Source organism: Loxodonta africana, chromosome 24 (assembly GCF_030014295.1).
Source record: "Loxodonta africana isolate mLoxAfr1 chromosome 24, mLoxAfr1.hap2, whole genome shotgun sequence".
Lineage (NCBI taxonomy): Eukaryota > Metazoa > Chordata > Mammalia > Proboscidea > Elephantidae > Loxodonta > Loxodonta africana.
In genome coordinates this window covers 50,634,618-50,658,998 of record NC_087365.1, presented here as the reverse complement: position 1 = coordinate 50,658,998, position 24,381 = coordinate 50,634,618, and the positions used below count along the sequence as shown (strand labels likewise).

Sequence of the window (24,381 nt, the reverse complement as noted above, 5' to 3'; positions counted from 1 at the left end):
ATGAAGGCCACTGAGCAGGTACTGCTGGAAGAGGGGGGTCTGGTGAATGGGAAAGGGCAGTGGCCTGAATGTGAGCCTCGGTGTTTAGAACACCAAGATGAACTGGACACTGAAGGCTTTTGATTTTTTAGCTTTTTTTTTTCTTCTTCAATTTTATCGGGGTGAAAATATACGTAACAAAACATTTCTCATTTACAGTTTAGTAACGTTGATTACATTCTTCATGTTTTGCACCCATTCTCACTATCCTTTTCCAAATCATTCCACCACTATTAACATAACCTCAGTGTTCCCTTAGCAAAAAACCCCCATTCCCCCTCTCTCCCACCCTGGTAACCACTAATAACCTTTGATTTCTATATTTCTGCTTATTTGATGTAAGTGAGGTCATACAACGTTTGTCCTTTTGTGTCTGACTTAGCATGATGTTTTCAAGTTGCATTCAGGTTGTGGCATGTCTCAGGACTTACTTCTCTCTATGGCTGAGTAGTATTCCATTGTGTATAGACCCCCTTTTGTTTATCTGTGTTCATCTGTTGATGGACATTTTGCTTGTTGTGAAGAGTGCTGCAGTGAACATTGGCGTAAGGCTTTTTTGATTCTGAACACTGGTGTGAGGCGGAGCCACAGCCCCTGAGCAGACGGGATTCCAGCAGCCGAACGTGGTCTGCAGCAGCAGTGTTGATATCTGCTACCTGTCAGGCCCTGTGCTGAGCCCCTTAAGTGTGCTACACACCTCGCTTAACCCTCCTAACAGTACCACAAGGGCCGTTACTCTGTTATCCCCCTTCTGAAGATGAGGGAACCAGAGCTCAGAGAGGTTAAGTAACTTGCCCAAGATCACACAGACGGTAAAAGACAAAGCTGGGACATAAACTGAGGTGATTTGCTCCATAAGCAGCACTCGTTGAGCAACTATTATCTTTGTTGTGATATATATAATATTACAGTATATTATATGGGAGCAGTAGTGGTTCAGTGCCCCATATGACTCATTGTAATAGGATTCTCGCCTTCCGTGTGGGAGACCAGGTTTGATTCCTGGTTAACGCTCCTCTCGCGTAGCCACAGTGGTGGCTTGTATGTTGCTATGATGCTGAATAGTTTTCAGCAGAGCTTCCAGACTAAGATGGACTAGGAAGAAAGGACTGGTGACCTGCTTCTGAAAATCAGCCAGTGAAAACCCTGTGGGCCACGACAGTCCGATCCCATTGTGCCTGAGGTCACCATAAGTTAGGGGCCGACTCGATGGCAGCTAACAACAACAATATATATAATAAAATTATTAGCATATTATACAGTATTATTATTATCATCATTCCACTATTTGTATCTTTACTCTTGGAAGAATCAATTTTTTTTTCTTCAAACATGATATCTCCTCCCTCCTTGATGTTTCTTTGCAGCTCTTTAGTGCAGCAGATACTAGAATATCGCGTGACAAGGGGAGGGAATAAACCAGCACAAATGACATCCATTCACCACCTCTCACCCTTCACAGACTCACCTCTTCATTTCAGCAGACAGAGATTAGGTTTGTGCCATATTTCTTGCCCACTGCCCTCCATTAAGCAGCTCTGGTGGCACAGTGGCTAAGTGCTCAGCTGTGAACGAAAGGGTCATAGGAGAAAGATACGACAGGCTGCTTCCCTAAAGATTACAGCCTTGGGAACCTTATGGGGCAGTTCACCTCTGCCTTGTAGGATTGCAATGAGTAGGAACTGACCAGATGGCAACAGGTTTGGTTTGGTTTGGCCCTCCTGTACCTGCATCATGTCTGCAGTGTTTCTCAGTTCTCTTAACGACTGAAGAGGTAGGAAACTGGTCCTGAAGATTCCTCCACGGCCATGGCCACGGCCGTACCCCAGCCCGTAGTGGCCCTTTCCTTTCTGCCTCTCCTGCTGCTTGTCACCCATATCTCTCTCAACCTAGTCACTCTTCCTCACCAGTTTTTCTCCACTTGCCAATAATCTGCTAACAAGTAATTAATTTTTAAAAAATCTTTGATAAACCAGTTGCCATCAAGTTGGTTCTAACTCATAGTGGCCCTGTGTATGTCAGTGTAGAAGCGTGCCCATAGAGTTTTCTTTTAAAATTTATTTATTTTTTTGTTGTTTTTGAGAATGTACACCAGTTCAACAATTTCCAAGTGTACACTTCAGTGACATTGACGACATTCTTCAAATTGTGCAGTCATTCTCACCATTCTTTTCCGAGGTGTTCCTCCTACATTAACATAAACTCGCTGCCCCCTAACCAAACCAAAACCAAACCCGTTGCTGTCAAGCCAATTCCGACTCATAACAACCCTATAGGACAGAGCAGAGCTGCCCCATAGAGTTTCCAAGGAGTGGCTGGTGGATTTGAACTGTCAAATTAGCAGCTGAGTTCTTAACTACTTTGCCACCAGGGCTCCTCCTATCTAATCTTTGGAGTTGCTGTTGTCAATTTGATTCCATCCATAGGGTTTTCAGTGGCTGATTTTTTGGTAGTAGATCTCCAGGCCTTTCTTCTTCTTCTTTTTTAGTATTGTGTTTTTGGTGAAAGTTTACACAGGAAATTAGGTTCTTATTTAACAGTTTCAGTACCTATTGTTCAGTGGCGTTGGTTACATTTTTACAATATATTATCATTCTTGTTATTTCCATTTTGGTTATTCTGTTTCCATTAATCTAGCTTCCCTGTCCCGCCTAGCCTTCTCCTCTTTGGTCTAGGGTAAATGTTAACCACTTGGTTTCATCTAGACTATTACTTTGAAGGTATTCACAGGTGATACTATTTATTTTATGGGCCAATCTGTCATTTGGCTGAAAGGTGACCTCTGGGAGTGGTTTGAGTTCCAAGTTTAAAGAGTACCTCAGGGCGAGAGTCTTGGGGGTTCATCTAGTCTGCCTTAGTTATCTAGTGCTGCTATAACAGAAATAACACAAGTGGATGGCTTTAACAAGCAGAAATTTATTCTCTCACAGTCTAGTAGGCCAGATGTCTAAATTCAGGGGAAGCCTTTCTCTCTGTCAGCTCTGGGGGAAGGTCCTTGTCATCAGTCTTCCCCTGGTCTAAGAGCTTCTAAGTGCAGGGTCTCAAGCACACACTCTGCTCCCTCTACTACTTCCTTGGTGGTATGAGGTCCCCATGTCTCTCTGCTCACTTCTTTCATATCTCAAAAGAGATTGATTTAAGACACAACCTAATCTTGTAGATTGAGTCCTGTCTCATTAACATAACTGCCTCTAATCCCACCTCATTAACATCATAGAGGTAGGATTTAAAACACATAGGAAAATCACATCAAATGACAAAATGGTAGACAGTGACACAACACTGGGAATCATGGCCTAGCCAAGTTGACACACATTTTTGGGGGATGCAGTTCAATCCATAACATAGTGTCTGCCGGTCCAGTCAGTCTGTCCAGGCCTTTCTTCTGAGGTACCTCTTGGTGGACTCACCTCCATCCTTTCAGTTAACAGCCTAGCACATTAACCCTTCGCACTGCAGTAACTCCTTTACCATATGGACTTTCCAAAAGTTTATGTAGTCAGTATTTCCATAGAAACAGGGTTACTAGGTCAAAGGGTGTGTACTTTTTACATTTTAATTTACCTGGCACAGGGCCGTCTTCTAATTCACACTTATGATGATTTCATCGAGAGGCCCCAGCACCCTAGCCTGTACCCGCTGATTCTGACTTAAATTTTTGCCCACCTGTCTTAGTCATCTAGTGCAGCTCTAACAGAAACACCACAAGTGGATGGCTTTAACAAGAGAAATTTGTTTTTTCACTGTCTGGTAGGCTAGGCATCCAAATTCAGGGCGTTGGCTCCAGGGGAAGGTTTTTCTCTCTGTTGGCTGTGGAGGAAGGTCCTTGGCCTCAATCTTCCCCTGGTCGAGAAGCTTCTCAGGCACAGGGACCCTGGGTCCGAAGGACATGCTCTGGTCTCAGTGCTTCTTTCTTGGTGGTATGAGGTCGCCAACTCTCTGCTTGCTTCCCTTTCCTTTTTTCCCTTAAGAGGTAAAAGGTGGTGCAGGCCATGCCCAGGGAAACTCCCTTTACATTGGATCAGGGAGGTGACCTGAGTAAGGGTGGTGTTAGGACCCCACGCTAATCCTCTTTAACATAAAATTACAATCACAAAATGGAGGACAATCACCCAATACTGGGAATCAAGGCTTAACCAAGTTGATACACACATTTTTGGGGGGACCTAATTCATGTTAAGACCCATTGATCTTTTTTTTTTCTTTATGGCTTCTGGCTTTTGTTACATGCTTAGAAAAATCTTCTGTGCTCAAGAATTAAAAAAATATACACCAGTGCCTTCTTGGAGTGTTTATATGGTTTTATGTAAAAATATTTGATCCACCTGGAGTTTCTCTTGGTTTCAGGAGTGGAGTTAGTGCAGATAACTAGCAAAGAGGTCTGATTTCAGTCCCACCTCAGGCCCCTAACGTTGGAGCCCTGTCTGTTTTTGTGGCTTGTGGGTAGAGACAGCTTGAAGAGATATGAACATGTACAGGGAAAAAAGCCCCACACTGAGGAGCAGAGAATAGCCTGCGTCAGACACCTGCCCCTTCATGTGGAGTAGAGAGGGGTGCAGGAAGGTCAGTCAAGATGGAGGTTGAAGTTACTGCCTTGGGTTGTATCCGGCACAGACAGGGCTGAAATAACGCTCATAGTTGCGAGGTGCCTGTCTCCTTACTAAGCAGTAATGAGAGCCGTGAGAACAGTGGTGCTTCAGTGGTAGAATTCTCTCCCTCCGTGTGGGAGACCCAAGTTCAGTTCCTGGCCAGTGCGCTTCATGTGCAGCCACTCCCTGCCTGTCACTGGAGGCCTGAGTGTTGCTGTGATGCTGCACAGGTTTCTGCACAGCCTCCAGGCTAAGATGGGCTGGGAAGAAAGGCCTGCGATCGGCTTCTGAAAACCAGCCAGTGAAAATCCCATGGATCGCAATGATCTGACGCACAGCCAGTCGTGGGGATCGCACAGGACTGAGCAGTCTGGTTCCATTGTGCGTGAGGCCACCGTGAGTCAGGAGCCGACCCAGCAGCAGCCGACAACAACAACAATGTGAAGAGTAAATGCTTGATTTCTTGCAAACAGTTCAGACACATTTTTTTTAAAACTTTTTATAGAAGGTAGCACATATGCAGAAAAGTAATAAATTCTAAGCGTAGTGATAGATGGATTCCCCCCGCAAAAAAAATTAACATAGTGAAGACGCCATGTGATCAACACCTAGATGAAGAAAGAGGGTGTTACCAGCCCCCCCAGAAGCTTGCCTCAGCCCCCACCTTTATCCAAGGGTAGCCACTGCTTTGATTTCTAATAGCCTAGATTCGTTTGCTTAGGCATTTGTTTCGAAAATGTTAGCATTTCAGTTATATATAAATCCTCACGTGTCTGTTTGGTTTCCATTCTGCTGACTTCCCTCTTTCCTTCCTTCCATGCGGCAAGCCTTTATTGAGCACCTATTATGTGCCAGGGAGCTTCTGGGTCACGCAAATGGTTAGCGTGCTTGCTGCTGACCCAAACGTTGGCAGTTCGAGTTCACTCAGAGGTGCCTTAGAAGAAAGGCCTGGCGATCTATTTCTGAAAAAATCAGTCACTGAAAACCCTGCGGAACACAGTTCTACTCTGAGACACGTGGAGTTGCCAGGAGTCAGAATGAAGTCAGCGGCAGCTGGTTTGGTTTCTGATATTATATGCCAAGCTGTACGGTAGGCCCTGCTGCCACAATGATGCTCCAGAAAATCCTAGTTTTCACTCTCATGGACTTCATAGTTTAGTACAAGTTAAATGTAGGTTGTGAAAGAGATACTAAGAAATGAGAGAGTTCTATGTACTTCCTTTGAGACCAGAAAAAGGGAAAACAATTTAGGTGAAGACACATAGAATTCTGAGGTGGAGGGAGGGACGTTGAAAGGGCTTGTCAGCCTTAATCTCAGAGATTAACAACAACAGTAAGTCTTATTTTTCAGGTGCTTTTTATTTGAACAAGGTGTTTTTGCTGTCCTTCTCTTGTTTTATTCTCGCATCATTAAATAGGGCATTTAATGGAATAAGGAGCTGAGTCTCAGGTTAAAGGACTTGCCCAGGTTCTCATAGCCTGGGCGAGATGTCTCCTGGGAGGGAGGGAGGGAGGGGACAGCAAATTGGGATATTGAAGGTGGGGGTTGAGGAACGCTCTGTGGAGTTGAGCAGACGCATTTTTAGTTTGTCTGAATTCATCTGTCTGTGCTCAGTGGCGTGAGAGGAGACAGCAGTGGTTGCAGCGGTCCGATGATGATGATGATGATGTTCCCCAGCGGGTGTGAGGAGCAGTGTATTGACTGTTTCCTTTGTTGCTCGCAGTTCCCCTTGCTTCTTACGAGCGGACATCTCAACACACTCTGATTAAACACAAGCCATTTCCTTCTGACGCCCAACTAAAGAAACAGCCCTCTAGAGTAATCGTAATTACGTGAGATTTCTCTCCTGTGTTCCCTTCAGAACCTCACTGCTGCCTTGTAGTTATTCCATTGTTAGAAGCACTCAGTTGGACGTCAAAAAAAAAAAAAAAAATCTTGCCAAGCAGTGCTGAGGGTCCGCTGAGTTCGCTGGCATCAATTTGTAGAGGGTGCAGTTGCCATGGTAACATAGCCAAGGAGTCAGTGGCGTGATGGATGGACTATGGGAAGGGATTGGGGAGCCCCGGGGGCTTGGCATAGTCGGTGGCCTGGATGTTACAGAGCCCAGGTGTTGTAGCCCCTAACTCTCAGTGGTGAGGATCAGTTGTTTTTCCCCAGTCTGTAGCAGATTGACTTGTGCTCTGCCTGAGCGTGACAGACAGCTCTGTGTGTACCTTTCCACGTGAGTTTGATAACACCCAACTTGTTCAGTGGGTCAAGCCTGCTCATCACACACTTGAATGTTGCAGCAATGTCAGATTGCTCTAAAAGCTTCCAAATGGCCATTCTCAGGGGTCAGCATGAATCTTGTTGCAGACTGAGAATAAGGGGTCACAGAGTGTCACTGACCCCAGGACCAGGCGCTGTGGAGTTAGAAAGAGCTTCATAGAGTGCTCGACTGAAACAGCCTGGATCACTGGAGCAGCAGGAGAAACCAGTCAGGGCTGGTGGGAGAGTTGAGAGGCTTCTATGGTCTGCAGGCTGCAGAGTGAGAGCAGAGAGAGGGTTGAGAGCAAGAAGGGACCAAAGGGGTGACAGATAGGAAGCGGGAGTCGGGTCTTATGGTGTAGGCAGGAGTTGCGTATGGGGCCGGGGGCTTGAAGGAGTGGATTGGGCTGGGGCTGAGTGAGAGCTGAGCTCCAGCTCCTGTGCCTGGGTACAGGGGTAGCCATTGCTTCACACCAGCTGATTATACTCAGGAGATGTGGGCCCAGTGTTACCAGATCTTCCAATTTTTTAGGAGAAGCTAGAAATCTCAATGTTTTACATGATACTCCTGAATTTAACAGTTGACAATTAATTTGACACCTTTAAAGCCCTGGGTACACCAGACCAACTCATATCCATGAGCTGCCAATCAGTGCTTTCTCTCTGGGTGGTCATGACATTTAGGGCGAGGCCATGGTTCAGATGCTGGGCATCTTGCCGAGATGGTTTTGGCCTTGAGTCCAGAGAGTTATTGAGTAGGAAAGGGTATTTTCAGTAGTGTTTGTCAGCATCAAGGTTTGCTAGGGCTGTGGGGGAACACTCCACTTTGGGGTGCCCTCAGCTGTTAGGAATGCTCTCTAGCCCTGGACATCCGGTCCAAGACTCAGCCATGTTGGAGCAGGTGTGAATGGGTAGTCGGGGCAGCCCTGCTCTCAGCCCAGGCTCCAGCTCCACTGTCCAACCATCTGCTGTGACGAAAGGGCCTGCAGGGACTGGCTGCCTGCGTTCACAGGAGCCTGCCATCTGCTGAGAGGCGCTGAGCCTCCCCGGCCTGCCATCTGCTGAGAACCTTCCTCGGCATTGTGCAGAGAATGTATGGTAAACCTGGGCGGACTTCAGCGCCTTCCCCAAGGCTGTCTGTGCGAAGACACAGTGACATTGCTCTGATCGGGGTTGGGCTCTTTTATTGCAGCCGTGTTTTAAGCTCTGGATCTTTAGTGGTTTTTGAATAGCTGTGTATCCCCCCGATAATGGTACTCCCAAGACTGAGGGGAGAGAGAAGAAGGGAAGGTGTTTTCTTTTTCCAGCAGAGACCAAATTGTATCCTGGAATCTTTCCTGAGAGCTTGGCAGGGCTGGCCGCTTCTTGTGTTTCAAGTTCCAGCTCGTATGTCATCATCTGAGATGGCACCTCTGACCTCCCAGTGCAAACTGGTCGCCTCCCTCCCTCTGGTCTACCACTGGCTCACCACTGTCTGTGATGACCGTGTTTCTTGGTTTCCTTGTTTTCCCCACTGTGGTGTGAGTGTTTTCTTGGCACACACTGGAAAAGAGGATGCATAGGTAGGCTTTTGATAGGTATTGCCCATTTTCCCACCAAAAAAAGGTTGGGGCCAGTGTATACTCCGGCCAGCAGTGTTTATGACAAGATCCATTTCTCCACCTCTTAGCCAACATTGGGTCTCATCAACCTTTTGCATTTTTGCCTATCTGACAGGGATAAAAATGTCTTGTTTTGCATTTCTTTATTTGCTAAATTGAACATCTTTTCTAATGTTAACGGGATATTTTTAATTTTTTTAGATTTATTTTTGGTGAAAATATACACAACAAAGCCCACTCCCATTCTAGAGTTTCTAGACATATTGGCCAGTGACATTGGTTACATTCTTCACAATGTGTCAGCATTCTCGTTATTTCTGTTCTAGTTGTTTCTCTTCCATTTACTCAATCTCCCTGCCCCGCAACCTTCTCCTCTATGCTTTAGAATTGCTGTTAACCCTTTGGTTTTATATATATATATATATGTATGTATATATATGTATATGTTTAAGAGACAGTATTCAAGAGTGACAGTCTTTACTCTTTGGGCTAAACTGTTACTTAGTTTAAAGGTGACTTCAGAGGATAGTTTCAATTCAAGATTTGAGGCACAACTCAGAGTCTCAGTCTCAGGAACCCTTCACTTCAGCCCTAATAGGTCCAGTAAGTTTGGATTCTTTAAGAATTTGAAATTCTGTTTCGCATTTTTCTCCCTTTATATCAGGTTTCATCTCTTGTGTTCCTAATCAGAAAGTTCAGTAGTGGTAGCCGGGCACCATCTAGTTCTTCTGGTCTCAAGGCGGAAGAGGCAGAGGTTCATGTAGACAGTCCTGTAGTCCAGTTCCTTGACTGATTCTTGGATTTCCTTCTTTCTCCTTTGTTCCAGATGAATGAAGACTAATAGTTGTATCTTATCATTTGTGTTCCTTCTATTAATTGTTTACTTTTAGAGGGATTGATGTTTTTCAATATTGTACCCTGAGTGGGTAGAGGGAAGTTCTTGGGAAAGGAATATTGTTATCTGGACAGACATCCCCTGAATGGGCAGACACAGAGTCTGAAAGGAATTGGACTCGATGGGAAGAATATGCTCTAAAAAGAAGGGTGCTTTCATAAGTTCCCATAATGGTTTATGAGTATGGGAATGTTCTGGGTACCTCTGAAAGTCTCTAAGGCCAGTGGCATAGCGGACTAAAGACCTCTGCCCCAATCTGCTTTTAGAGGCCATTGGACCCCATAGAGAGTACCTGGGTGGTGCTGAATTAAGTATTCAACTACTAACCAAAACTACTAACCAGGGGTGCTTTAGAAGAAAAGCCTGGCCATCTCCTTCTGAAACATCACAACCATTGAAAACCCCATGGAGTGTAATTCTACTCTGAAACACTTGGGCTTATCACGAATTGGAACCCACTCAATGGCAACTGGCTTGGGACCCCATCGATGAGTGCTATCCTATAGAACTTTTTATGGGGATGGAAATGCTCTGAGCTTTACTCTCCCATATGACAGCCACTAGCCCCAAGTGGCTACTGAACGCATGAAATGTGGCTAATGAGAATGAGCAATGATATTTTATTTCATTTTAAGTGAATTTAAATTTAAATATCCATGTGTGGCTAGTGGCTACCATACTGGTCAGCATAGCCATAGATCATTGGTTGACTCCAGTGTAGAATTTCTGATATCCTCATGGTGTGGCTGTTGGATTTATAGAACATTCTCTTAGGCAGGTCAGGCTGTTCTGTTTGTAAGACCATCCATCTGTATTCAGACATCTCCGAGTTTTGTTTTTCTCATTTTAGGTACTGTTGTGGGTGTTGTTCTTTATACTGGCAGAGAACTCCGGAGTGTCATGAATACCTCAAATCCCCGAAGTAAGGTATGTAAGAGTTTCAAAGACTGCATTTCCTTGTTGGAAGCGTCCACTAGATGGACTTGGCTGATTGGTGTCAGTAAGGTGAGGCACTAGATTTAAAAACGATGACACCTAACAGTGTTATTTCTTCTATACAGGTATCTTTTCATAAATATGTATATGGATGCATATAATGCATATATGAATTCAGAACATTTTTAAAGCTTTTAAGTTAAAAACCACTTCTGAGCATCCCTGGGGGCCAGGTGTTGTCTGCATCTTTTACCTGCATCTCATTTAATCCTCACAGCAGCCTAGGAACAAAGGTGCTTCTGTGGTCCTCATTGTATAGACAAGAAAATGGCTCGAGAACCTGATGCTCTGCCTGGGCTACAGGGCAAGAAGGGGCAGGCCTGGGGTCTGCACCCAAGCTGAGCAACAGGCCGTAGCACTTACTGAGATGTCAGACCTGTGGTCCTGTCATTGCTTGTTCCACACCAGGACCCTCCTTCCCAGGCCCACTCCCCTTCCAGTTTGAGGAATCAGAATGTTGCAAATGATATCCTTTGCCAATAGCACCCACTGATGCCTTATTGCCCAAATTCAGTTGTTTTTGCCTGTCCATTACAACCATCATTACAACTACAGTATCATTTATTTAATGTTCGAGCCTCTTCCTGGGTCACAAGTCTTGAAGTTATGAGTGTGATATGCTAGTTACATTTTTCCTGACTCCATGTTAAAATAAATATATGATTATTAAAGTAATAATGTTATTAACAGAGCACCTAAAAATCAGGTTCCACCAGTGGTGTGTGCCCCAAACTCTCAGGCAGAACTGAATTAGTGTGTTGGACAGTACTAAGCAGGAAAAGTGCTCGGCTGCGAACCAAAAGGTTGGCGGTTCAAACCCACCAGCCACTCTGTGGGAGAAAGATATGGCACTCTGCTCCCATAAAGATTGCAGCCTCGAAAATCCTATAGGACAGTTTTATTCTGTCACACAGGGTTGCTGTGAGTCAAAAACTGACTCAATGGTACCTGACAACGATGGTGCTAAGAGTGTGGGTCCTGAATCACTTTATAGGGTCACGGCATAGGGTTGTAGGGGTTATGCAATGCAGAACAGCACTGGATGCGGCAGTAACCTGCTTATATGTTTCCAAGTCTGAATCTTCTCATAAAAAAATTCCAAATCCAAGTTCTTCGAGGTCCCTTGGGGGGTCTGTTATGAATTGTGGTCCATGGAGCCCAGTGTTCCCAATCCGAAGATGTGAGGATCTGTCTCCCCTGGGGTTGAGGGATTCATGGGTTAAGGTCCACTTCTTCAGGTGGGCTGTGGGTCGCACCAAGTAACCCAAGCACCCCTTCGTACGTGGCCCACAGATTGGCCTGTTTGACCTGGAGGTGAACTGCCTCACCAAGATCCTCTTTGGCGCTTTGGTGGTGGTGTCACTGGTCATGGTTGCCCTGCAGCACTTTGCCGGCCGTTGGTACCTACAGATCATCCGCTTCCTTCTGTTGTTTTCCAACATCATTCCCATCAGGTAAGCAGGAGATGTGCTTGTGTTTGGGTGCCATGACTTTTTAGGGGTGTGGGTCTCTTGAACGTTTTCTTCTGTTCGCTCATTCAAAGGTCGTTGTTATGGCTGTTAGAAGGAGCTGGTCTCCCTGCAAAGTGATGACCAAGAATAATCAGGGTCAGGAGTGCACCATGCTCTCTGGTAGGATTAGACAGGCACGTTCCACTGCCACGAGCCACCCTTTGTCAAATAACTCTCTGCTCAAAAGATCTTTCCTTGCCTTGCCCAGTCTATGCCAGCGATGCCCTATAGAGTTCATCTCGTGCCAGCTCTGAGAGATTGGTAGCAGCCCTTGGGAGTGCTGTGTTGAGATGGATTTGGAGTCTGAATCTGGGCTCACTGAGAAGTAATATCATGATTGATTAGTAATGTCTGCCGTAGGTATTCAATGGAAGATTGGTGGTACATGCCAGTGGTTTTCCTACCTCATTGGGAAGCTAATAAATTGTTCTTAAAAATTACGTAAGAATAGATATAGTCATAGTAGAAAAAAAATCAAAGCCCTACATTAGCAAAAGAAGAAACTAAAAGTCACCTCTAATCTTACTACCAAGTGATAAACATTGTTAATATTTTGGGATATATTTTTCTTTTTGCAATTGAAAGCCATTGTTATTTATAGAAGATAAAAGTAAACAACAGTAAGTAATCGGTTTTTGTTGTTGATGTTTGCCGCCTATAAATAATAGTAGCTTACCTTGTAAACATAAACAGGAACTGATTACTTACAGAAACAACAAGAACAGATTTGAGGTGATGAGTCAGAACCAATTCGACAGCAATAGGTTGGGATCTATTTTTCTAGGTGGTTTCTCTTGTAGAACAAAAGGAGTCTGCCCTACCTAAAATTTGCCTTTTATTTTTTTTAGCAGAACAATGTGAATACCTTTTCATGTCAGATATATATGTGCCTCATCATTTTTAAGAACCGCCCTTGTAGATATTCAAGGCTCAACAGTTTATTTAGTTCCATATTATTGGATATTTGTTTTACTCTTTCCCCAGAATAAATGATCAGTAAATATTTATTAAAACAAACCAGATCTTTTTTTCCTGAAACTTTCAGTCCTTATAATCTTTGTCTTACACAATATGTTGTCTTAAGTTTTGCCTTGCTCTCTTGTATATTTGTATCACTGCAGCTAGAATTTCTTGTCTTCTGAGGACAGAGATTGGGGCTTATTGTACCATAGCGTGACTAGCACAGAGAGATTGCACCCAGCATGCTGTGGATGTTGACTTCAGAGAATAAGCAAGTCTACTTTATTGCTAGGAAAAAAGAAGTGTGGTGCGAGGTTAAGTGGAAATGTTGATTATAAAGTTCTAGCTACAATAGTACTGAAAATTCATGAATATTCATATGGACCAGGACCAGGCAGTAAAATGACAAGCAGTTGATTAGAGGATTGTGAATGCTTCTGAAGATCTCTATTTTTTGGCAGTAAAATGATATTTAAAAATTAATATTTATTGCAGTTTTTTTGGCTTAGGGAACCAGTAGTTAAAAATAAAGAAAAGTCAAACAAAAGTAAGATAAAAACAACTACCTCTTTGGTCTCTTTAGTGACTTCGGTCCGTAACAGGGTAGCTCCATGCAATAATGATTTGTCTGGTGGGTTATTCAACAGAGGTATTAACTCTTGTTGAAGCTGTGGATTCACGCCCACAGTGCGCTTCTATGGGGAGCGACTCCAGATGGCAGGGCACAGATGATGTTTATTTAGCATCCATGTTGTTTACAAAAATAAACACAAGGAGCCACACATGTATACTCTATTAACCTCTTTGCTCTGATTTCCGAATAGCTTGCGTGTGAACCTGGATATGGGCAAGATCGTGTACAGCTGGGTGATTCGAAGGGATTCCAAAATCCCTGGGACTGTGGTTCGTTCCAGCACGATTCCCGAGCAGCTGGGGCGGATTTCTTACTTACTCACAGACAAGACAGGTGAGCTGTGTCCTGGGGTCTAGACAGGGTTCAAGGCTGTTCCTGGGTCGTGCAAATGGTTGAGTGGTCGACTACTAGCCAAAAGGTTGGCGGTTCGAATCCACCTAGAGGCATCTCAGGAGACAGGTCTGGCAATCTGCTTCCGAAAGGTGAATTGTTACAGAACACAGTTCTGCTCTCTGCACACGAGGTCACCGTGAGTCGGAATCCACTTCGCGGCAACTAACAACAGATGGGGTTCAAGGCGAAAGGAGGCGTGCGAGTGCTTTGACCCAAACTCTTGATTTCTCTTTTGGGGATAGTAGAGATGGGTGCTGCTGCTGTTTTATTTTCTTCACTGTTTGATTATTTGATGATGGTGATGATTATGGTGACAGCAGCAAACTTATATAGTACTAGTTACGGACAAAGCACTGCTCTATACTCAGCTCCCATCTTATCCTTGTGCGTTAGGTGGTATTGTTGTTCCATTTTGCAAATGAGGAATTGAGGCACAGAGAGGCTAAGTGACTCGTCATAGTCACACAGTGGCAGAACAAAGCTTTGGACTCAGGAAGTCTAGTCTCAAGTCCCAGTCTCATAAGCACACCCCACAATATTGCACCACAATTTAACATCTGCCAAGTTATGAAGTTATCATAGTCACTAAGAACAAGTATTGAGGGGTGGAGAGACCTTGATTTAAGCTTCATCTCTACTGTTTAGGGGCTGTAGGGTGAAAGGACGTCTGTTCAGAAGATCCTGGGTGACTCTCAAAATCAGAGAGAAACTAGGCATCAGAAAGGAGAGGAACCAGGAAACCTCTGAGTACATCAGCAGCAGACTTCCCAGAATGGTCTTCGTAGCAGTCCATCATTGGAATGAGTTGACTGTAATCACCTCTGTCCACATTATCTTTCTGCTCAAAATTCAGATTTCTGCAAGACAGAATCTGATTGGTCTAGTGTATGTCACATGCCCCCCTCTTGGCCAATGGAATGAGTCAGGCACCCTGGTTGACAGTTCTTATCGACCAGCCCAGAGAACGGTGGTGGTCATTTCCCCATGGAAACTTAGAGTACCATTCTCAAAGAAAGGGAATGGGATTCTGGCCAGATGACTGCAGATATCTCTCCCAGAAGGGCAGTACTTAAAGCAGCGTGTGATATATGGTGATCTCTCAAAAAATAATAGTCGTTGTTACTGTAAGACTAACCAAAGCCCCAGGGACGTAGGCCCAGTGCCTTGTTTGTCTTCTGTTGCAGGAACCCTTACCCAGAATGAGATGGTTTTCAAACGGCTCCATCTGGGGACAGTGGCCTACGGACTTGACTCAATGGACGAAGTACAGAGCCACATATTCAGTATTTACACCCAGGTAAGGCCTTCTCAAGCTTCAGTACACTAAGCAGTATCTTTACGTTTTGTTCACAATTTTATTGAGAGAGAATTGACGTATTATACAATCCATTTGTTTAAAGTGTATAAGTTCAGTGGTTTTTAGTATATTACAGAGTTGTGCAACCATGACCACAATCAACTTTAGAACATTGTTATCACCCCCAAAAGAAGCCCTGTACCCATTAGCTGTCCCTCCCTATTTCTTCCCACCCCACCAGCTTGGGCCACTGCTAATCCTTTACATTTGGTAAAAAAATTGAAGTTGAGGGTTTTTTCCATCTTCTTTGTTCCCAGGGTTAGTCCACTCTAAGGAAGTACACTGTGGATTTTGGGGAAAACCTAATGGAAAATTATTTGCTCAGTAACTGGTGTTAGAAGAGCTTTGAGAACCTATTGGTTATTTATCCTGTGAGTTTATGAATATGTTTATTTATTTACTCATGATAACTTTTAATTTTGGTGAAAATATACACAGCAGAACATAGACCCATTGATCAGTTTCTGCAAGTACAGTTGAATAACATTGGTTACATTCTTCACATTGTGTCACCATGCTCGTCGTCTCTGCCCATCTTGTTCACCACCACGTGCAGACTAGATTCACAACCGCCTAAACTTTTCACCTGCGCGTTAGTTACTTTTGACAGTTTGATCTCGTATAGATAATCCTTTGAAAGAGGGCAGTTCTCATGGAGAACATTCTTTACTAGTTTAGCTAAACGATTGTTTAGATTGAAGATGACTTCAGGGGATCATTTCAGTTCACGGTTTAAAGATTTTCTCAGAGTGATAGATTTGGGGGTTCCCCCAACCTCAGTGGATCCAGTAAGTCTGGACTCTTTAAAAGCATATTTATTTTTTTCCTTTCCTCAGGGTCTGTGCCAAAGCCGTAATCATTAGTTGCCTAGTTATAGAACAGTCATGATGTTGCTGACTAGCTTGAGTCTCATCTATTCGACTCATCAATCACATAGAAGAAATTGATCAGAGATGACTTACAATTTATTTGCATGTACTTTTTTTTTCCCGTAAAGTTTTTAAAAATCGATCATTTTGCCAAGAATGATAATCCTGGTAAATGTCCTAATATTCCTAAAAAGTTAGACTAGTCGGCCCCCGTCTTGGCTCAGAATGATCAGTAGAGTTTAAAAACGAAGCAAAAGAGGCATTTACTTGAGCCTGACACCCTTAAGACTCTGACTCATTAAGACTAGGTCAGGGCCTGGGTGTCTGTGTTTTAAAAGTAAGACAAGACACAAACACAAACCCCATAGTGATTCAGAGACACATCCAAGGCTAAAATGGACTATATTAGACCAGCTACATGTTATAGCACGTGTTTGGAGCAAAACAAAACAAAACAAAACAAATCCATTGTCGTCAAGTTGATTCTGACTCATATTGACCCTAAAGGACAGAGTAGAACTGCGCCACAGGGTTTCCAAGGAGCGGCTGGTGGCTTTGAACTGTGGACCTTTTGATTAGCAGCTGAGCACTTAACCACTGTACCAGTCATGTTTGGGGACAGTAAGAGAATAAAAACCAGTGGTCGCTGAGTTGGTTCCGACTCAACGGCAATACAATGTATGTCAAAGTCGAACAGTGCTCCGTTGGGTTTTTTTTTTTTTTTCCCGTTGGGTTTTTAGTGGCTGATTTTTGAGAAGAAGATTGCCAGGCCTTTCTTCTGAGGGGCCTCTGGCTGGACTTGAATTTCCAACCTTTTGGTTAGCAACTGAGTGTGTTAATAGTTTTGCACTACCAAGGAACTCCAATAAGAGAATAAGGAGACCAGATTTTGCTTAAAAGCTCCCTGGGTGGTACAAATGGTTTGCAGGGAGTGCTGACAGTGCAGTGGTTAAGTGCTTGGCTGCTAACCAAAGGGTCGATAGTTCTAAGCCACCAGATGCTCCATGAGAGAAAGATGTGACAGTCTGCTTCTGTAAAGATTACAGCCTTGGAAACCCTATGGGACAGCTCTACTCTGTCCTTTACTATGAGTTGGAATCGACATAATGGCCATGGGCTACTAACTGAAAGGTTGGCAGTTTGAATCCATTGAGCAGAGCTGTGGAAGAAAGGCTAGGTAGTCTGCTTCCATAAAGATTACAGCCAAGAAAACCCCATCGGACAGTTCTGCTCTGTAACAGAGGGGTCACCGTGAGTCAGAATCGACTCAGTGGGACTAGATTTGGTTTTTTTGGTTTATTTTCCTTAAACTCATTAAAATAGGCAATGATTCTGAAGTCAGGAGGTCAGTTAAAAATGTGAAGGGAATATCTGTTTCAGGGTTAAAGGCAGCCTGTCTGAATACTTTGTGATACAATTCTAGATGACATTTGTATTTCTGGAATGTTTTCTAGCAGGCACACCTGGATTTCGGGGTATCTCCTGACAATTTCAGAACAGGGGATAGAGTGTGGAAGTGGAGGTTGATTTTAACTGGAGGGTGGTTAGTCTGATACTTACATCCAATGTCATCATCTACAACTGGCAATGAAGCACTAGTTGTACTACTTCTAGGCTCCATGTGTAGGCATTGTGGCCTGTCTCCCAGTGGGTCCGTGGACCTTTTCTAAAGGTGTACTTTAGGACTGTTAAAAACCTCATGAGGACAGGAAGGAGAAGCCATGCAGCTTCCGTTTCCCTTCCCTTCCACCCTGTTCTCTGTGTGGTGACTGGTGTCAGCATCCTCAGAGCTCTGGGTTGTGCCCTCTTCACCTGTATGTGAGTCTCTAGTGGTCCCTGCCTTTGCCTTGCTTCCATTGCCCTCTCGATTACAATGATGCCCATGTCTGTCTCTGGCCCAACCTGCTCTGGAGCTTCAGTCACTGCTTATATCACTGCAGGTGGATCATGAAAACAAGGCACTTACTCCTCGCTTACTGTCTCATTATCTGGCATTTTTTATTTAGGACAATAGTAAAAAATCTACTATCCAACTATTTTGCACATTAATGACTTACGTCTGGCAGTAACGAACATCAAGGTGTGAGGCAAGAGTGATGCTGTTGTCTGCGATGGTTAAGGGTGTGTGTCAAATTGGCTGGGACATGATTCTCAATGGCTTGGCAGTTAGGCAGTGATGTAATTTGGCAGTTACGTAATGATGTAGTTTGGCAGTTACATAATGGTGTAGTCTGGCAGTTACGTAATGATGTAGTCTGGCAGTTACGTAATGATGTAGTCTGGCAGTTACGTAATGATGTAGTCTGGCAGTTACGTAATGATGTAGTTTGGCAGTTTTGTAATGATGTAGTTTGGCAGTTATGTAATGATGAAGACACCCTCTGTTTTGTGATCTGATGCGATCATCCTCCATTTTCACATGATGCCAGCTTTTGCCTAACAACCTGGCCTTTGGATCCTAACCAAGTTGGTAAGTACACCCAGCATCGGGATACTCTCCCCTCATTCCCCAAACTTCTTCTTCAAAGGTTCTTGTTTTAGAAAAGGCCAGCCCTGTGCACCCATTGCTATATCCAGGGATTTGGAAAACCTTCCTGGTTTCCTCCCCTCCTGCATTCGGTAATGGGCCATTCTGTGGTGTTCTTTCCTGTAAAATCTCCCATGGGCCTTTTGTCTCCATCCCTTCTTGCTCACCTGGCAGTAGCTGCACTCTCCCTTGCCTGCCTGTCGCCATCACCTCCTGTGGGGTGCCCCTGCTTCTCATCTTGCTCTCCTCCCATCTATGTTTCACACAGGACTGCAGAAGTGTCTCTGTACTGCCCACTCCCACCCTGGGGTCTGAGCATGGTCTAGCCTTGATCTGCGTCCCCTCCCCACTTCCCGTGTTCCCGCTTTCCTGCTCCCACCAGCTTTCAGGGCAGGGTGAGCAGCCTCGTTTCTGTGTCTTGGGATGGACTCTTTCCCTCTGAACCATCAATTCCAAATGTCCTCCAGGTGCCTTCCGAGGGGCTCCTTGTTTGGATTGTCTTGCCTGTCAACACCTGGCTAAATATTTGTATCACTCACAAACCCTTATTCAGGAACCCAACACAATGAAAATTATATAAGACAGCTTTATAGGTTGGGGGTGTGTACACTGGCAGGGGACCTACTTTTGCCCATTTTGGCGGTATTTTTAAGAGCCTGTGGTATTTACAGAAGCCATCCCTCCTCAGGATGTTTGTGTTTCAGCCTTTATGGTACATTTTTGGTTTAGCACAGAGATAACACCCTTTATAAAGTATTAAAAGTTGGAAAACTAAACAGACCAACCAGAATGAAAATATTGAGAATGTTCACACATTGTGAAAAATGTAACCAGTGTCACTGGACAACTTGTGTAGAAGTTGTTGAATGGAAACCTAAACTGCTGTGTAAACCTTCACCAAAAACACAATAAAATATTATTAAGGAAAAAAAAAGTTAGAAAACTGCATTTTTTTTTACCGTGAACTTGACCTAGCGGAAGCTCATAAATTTCTTTGTCCATTCTGATCCTGGATCCAAAATAGACAGGTGTTATCAGGTTAGGTCGTAGCAAGGCTGGGGTGAGCTCAGAGTTCATAGCAGAACCCACCTCAATGAGGCTGTGTGTCTCTTCCCCTCCTGATGCCTAAAAATCCTTGCAGTCAACACAGGAGCGCTTGTGCGATGAGACACTTGAAGGCACTCCAGTGGGTTTTTTTTCCTTAAATACCTTTATTGAGGCATAATTTGTTGTTATTAGTTGCCATCGAGTCAGCTCCAATTCTTCATGACCTTATGATTAACAAATGAAATGTTGCCCAGTCCTGTACCATCTTCATGACTGTTGGTATGTGTGAGTCTGTTGTTGTAGTATTCTGTCAGTCCATCTCATTGAGGCTCTCCCATGATTTTGCTGAATTCAGCTTTACCAAACATATATCTTTTTTCTAGCGATTTACATACCATAAAATTCACCCACTGGAAAGCTTACTATTTAATGATTTTTAGTGAATTTGCAGAGTTGTGCACCTATCCAATCAAAAACCCAAACCCATTGCCATTGACTTGATTCCAACTCATAGTCACCCTGTAGGAAAGAGCAGAACTGCCCTATGGAGTTTCCAAAGCTGTAAATCTTTACGGAAGCAGACTGCCACACCTTTCTCCTGTGGAACGGCTGGTGGATTCGAACCACTGACTTTTAGGTTAGCAACTGAGCACTTAACCACTGTACCACCAGGGCTCTTTTGTGCACCTCTTACCACAATCCAGTTTTGGAATATGTCTACCATCTTAATAATAGTGTTTCTTAAAGAACAGTCTTTAGAACCCCTGGGCCAGATCACTTGGGACAGATTTGAAATCTCTAGTGCCCAGACTTCCATTATTATTATTATTTTTTTAATAACATTTTATTGTGTTTTCAGTGAAGGTTTACAGAGCAGGGTAGGTTCCCACTCAACAGCTTCTACACAGATTGTTCAGTGACATTGGCTACATTCTTCACAACACACGAACATTCACATTATTTCTGTTCTGGTTGTTCTGTTTCCATTAATCTAGTTTCCCTGCCTCCTTACATCCTCATCTTTGTTTTAAAGTAATTGTTGACCGTTTGGTCTCATATAGGTGTTTTTTTAAGGGAGCAAGTAATTATGGATGATATTCATTACTTTGTAAGTCAATCTGTTATTTAGCTACAAAGTGACCTCAGGGGTTATTTTTGGTTCAAAGTTTGAAGAGTATCTCACTCAGGGCAGTAGTCTCCGGGAGTCCTCCAGTCTCAACCAGTCCAGTGGGTCTGTTTTTTCATTTGTTTGTTTTAGGAATTTGAGGTTCTGTTCCATGTTTTTCTTCCATTGTATGAGTCCAGACCTTCAGTTTAAACAAGTGACCGGGTGATTCCAGAGTACAGCAGAATTTGAGAATAGCTGCTGTGAATCTGGGGTTCTCCATTATTTTTCGAAACGTCAGTGTCAAAGTCTGCACTCCAAAGCAGAGTTGGGAGGCTGACCTGCTATTTACATTTCATTTGCACCTCCACAATGAAAGCTAAATCTAAATTTCAGTAATAATTAATACTGCGATTGACCTGGGACCCTCGCTTAAGAGATGAAATGAGCACTTGACAAGTACAGTCCTGGAGGTGTCCTGCAGAGTCAGGGTTCTACCATCATTTGTTTTCAGAGTGTTGAAATATATAGTGCAGTTTATTAATGTCCAGGTGACTGGCTTTAGGGATGTTACTTAACTAAACTAAGCCTCATAAAGAGGACAGGTAGCTTTAAAAAGATTCCTGCAGAGAGACCCTGGAGGCTAGTCATACAAGCCCAAGTAAACAACAAGAAAATGGCCAACACATTAGGAGATAAAAACCAGGATGGCCTGCGTTTATCTGATCATTGCCCCCCGGCTTGTTTAATTATTAATTTATTCACCTTCTTTAAAAAAAATTGAAATATAATTCACACACCGCATAATTCACCCTTTTAACGCATTCAGTTTGGTGGTTTTAAGTATATTCACAAAGTTGCATAATCATTACCACAATCGAATTTCAGAACATTTTCATCACCTCAAAAAGAGGCCCTGTGGCTCCTTAGCATGGCAATCCCCTACCTCCCTTCTGCCCTTAACCAGGTGCCGTGGAGTCAGTTCCGACTCCTGGCGTGTCAGAGCAGAACTGTGCCCCATGGGGTCTTCGTGGCTGGTTTTTGTAATAATCTTTCCTGCAACTCAGCCTGGAGTTCTCACTGGGAAATGTCCTAGCCACAGATCATTCCTGGGAAGTGGAGGCCGAGTTTTCATGGAGTCTTGGTGTCTCATTTGTAGGCTGCTATGCTGTTGGATGACTCTGCAGTATTTTATCATGTGGGATTCGGGGCGGTTCTATATGGAGATCTTAATTCCTCCCCCTTCATGGTCTTGGGTTTGGTTATGAAATCTCTTCTGACCTCACTGCGAGCTATTTTGTCCTCTCTCCATAAGAGGACCAGTGATTTCCCCCCAGGGCTGAAAGGGTTGTAACCTGCTTCTGTGGATACCACATCTGTTTTTGTTTTCCCCTGGTATTTTTTAAGTAAGAAGAAATGTGTGTAGGTTAAAGGGCCTATGGGGAGGAGGCTAGAGATAAACACTGTACAATGTGAAACTCTTCCATATGGGGAATGTGAGGGTGTTGGAAGAATGGGCCTAATACCAGGCACCACCCTAGCGGAGGCCCCTGTAATTATCGGTGCCTTGTTGATGTACGCGGATTAGCATTTGGCATGTGTATGGGTCTTTTATTTGAAAATTAAGAGGGAGAATTTCAGCATCAATGGTTATGACTGTCTCCCCCCCAAAACATCTCAGTAGAAAAGTGGAGCAAGTATTAATTTAAGAAATAAATGAATGTAGAGACGTTAAACCAGTAGCCTGTGATGTCAGCTGGGCTGTCCCCCACGTCTTCTGATTCCTTTTCCAATGGTCTTTGTGAAAATCTGGCTATCTGTGTTTCTCTGTTGTTGTGGTTAGTTGTCATTGAGTTAGCTCTGGCTCGTGGTGACCCCATGTACAGTATAACGAAACATTGCCTGGTCCTGTGCCATCTTCATGATTGTTGGCATGTTTGGGTCCATTGCCTCAGCCATTGTGTATTTTGAGTGCCTTTCAACTTAGGGAACTCATCTTCCCGCACTCTATCGGACAGTATTCAGTTGTGATCCACAGGGTTTTCATTGGTGTTAATTTTTGGACGTAGATTGCCAGGCCTTTCTTCCTAGTCTGTCTCAGTCTGGAAGCTCCACTGAATCCGTCTACCATAGGTGACCTTGCTGGTATTTGAAATACTGGTGTCATAGCTTCCAGCATCATAGCAACGTGCAAGCTACCACAATAAGACAGACTGACAGGTGTTAGGTATTTCTCTAGTGTTGCCTTTTTGCTTGCTCTGGAGTTGTTTTGCCTGGAATACAAAAACCAAAAGCTCTGGGTTGTCTGGCAGTTGAAATATTAGTGGAAGTATTTGACTTCTGTTGACATGAAATTAGACTGCTTAAGCACGAAGTCCAAAAGTGTGTCAAGGACGCCCTTAATTCGGCCTATGGCATTCCATTCAAACCCAGTGTTACTAAAGCTTGTCAACCAAAGCAATTACTTTGTCAGAGGTCTTGTTATTGGCCTTAATGTTAAGTAATAATTTGGTCCAGGTGCTGAGGTACGGGGGCGAAAACAGAGACACGCATCCTTAGCTAGAGCATAAATCAGAACTTTACAAAAAAATTTTTTTTTCTTGAGCTAGTCTACCATGTTGCAAGAACCTTTCTGTAAATCTCCCATCCTCTTCATAATTTTAGAGTTAAATTCTTTTTAATTAAAAGCACTTGGCAAATAATGATTCATTTAAACTGTAGTTCTGATTCATTACTCTAATTATTGTTGCCATGCAAGTACCCTTTGGCCTGGAAGTGAAACTCGTGTCCTCTTGACACCAAAGGTTAACAGAGCAGGAAGTCAGAGCACTGCGTGTCCTCACTGTGACCAGTGTAATTTAGTAATTGTCTAACTACCTGAGGAGTCTATGCTGCTACTAAAAATAGTATTAAAAAATTAAATGAAAGTCATTTTCTTGCTTCTCACAGCCCATCTGGTCCCTATTTTGGGCAACCATGTGTTGATGGGTATAAAATGCAATTCATTCCAGAGGATTCGATAGCCTCTCTTCTGTTGGATTAAATGTGTTTTTAATGGAACAGAGAATCCAGTAACTCTGTAAACATTTCTAGCTTCCAGGATTCAGTTGGAGATAGAGGCAGTAAGGCAGCGTATGGCAGGCCACCCTTTGATAAAAACTGTAATTTAAAATCTAGAACTGATGTTGGGCGATTTCATATCTATTTCTTCTTGGAAATGGGAAAAAAAATCACATTCAAGTGAGGACTCCACCACCAACTCAGGGAATATTAAGTTCATTGATTCTGCAAATATCTACTGTCCTGGGCACCAGGAGTAGAGCCATGAATAACAGGCTACTCTCTGCTCTCAGAGGAGAGCGAATCATCAGGTACCCAAGCCAGTTTTAGCCAGGGAAGACAAGAGCACACTGCAGGAGTTACAGTGGAGAGAAAAGAAGGGGTCACTTGAATTTGGAGATACAGGGAAGGCCACTTGAGGCGGTAACATTTAAATTGAGACCTGATTGACCATAGAGAGACAGCCAGCCATCCCTGCAGAGATCTGGGGATGGTGTTCCAGACAGGGGGCATAGCAAGTGCCAAGGCCCTGAGGCAGGAAGGAGCCTTG

The 24,381-nt window shown here is 43.8% G+C and overlaps 1 protein-coding gene across 3 annotated transcripts in view; it reads left to right on the top strand.

Annotated features, from left to right (window-relative positions):
- ATP9A (ATPase phospholipid transporting 9A (putative)) overlaps nucleotides 1-24,381 on the top strand; it is a 148,638-nt gene that overhangs the window by 67,319 nt on the left and 56,938 nt on the right. For all 3 annotated transcript variants that reach the window (XM_064276221.1, XM_064276222.1, XM_064276223.1), the window contains exons 10-13: nucleotides 10,223-10,299; nucleotides 11,662-11,822; nucleotides 13,664-13,806; nucleotides 15,051-15,163. In XM_064276221.1, coding sequence (XP_064132291.1) covers nucleotides 10,223-10,299; nucleotides 11,662-11,822; nucleotides 13,664-13,806; nucleotides 15,051-15,163 — 494 coding nt within the window. The remainder of the gene's footprint in view (nucleotides 1-10,222; nucleotides 10,300-11,661; nucleotides 11,823-13,663; nucleotides 13,807-15,050; nucleotides 15,164-24,381) is intronic.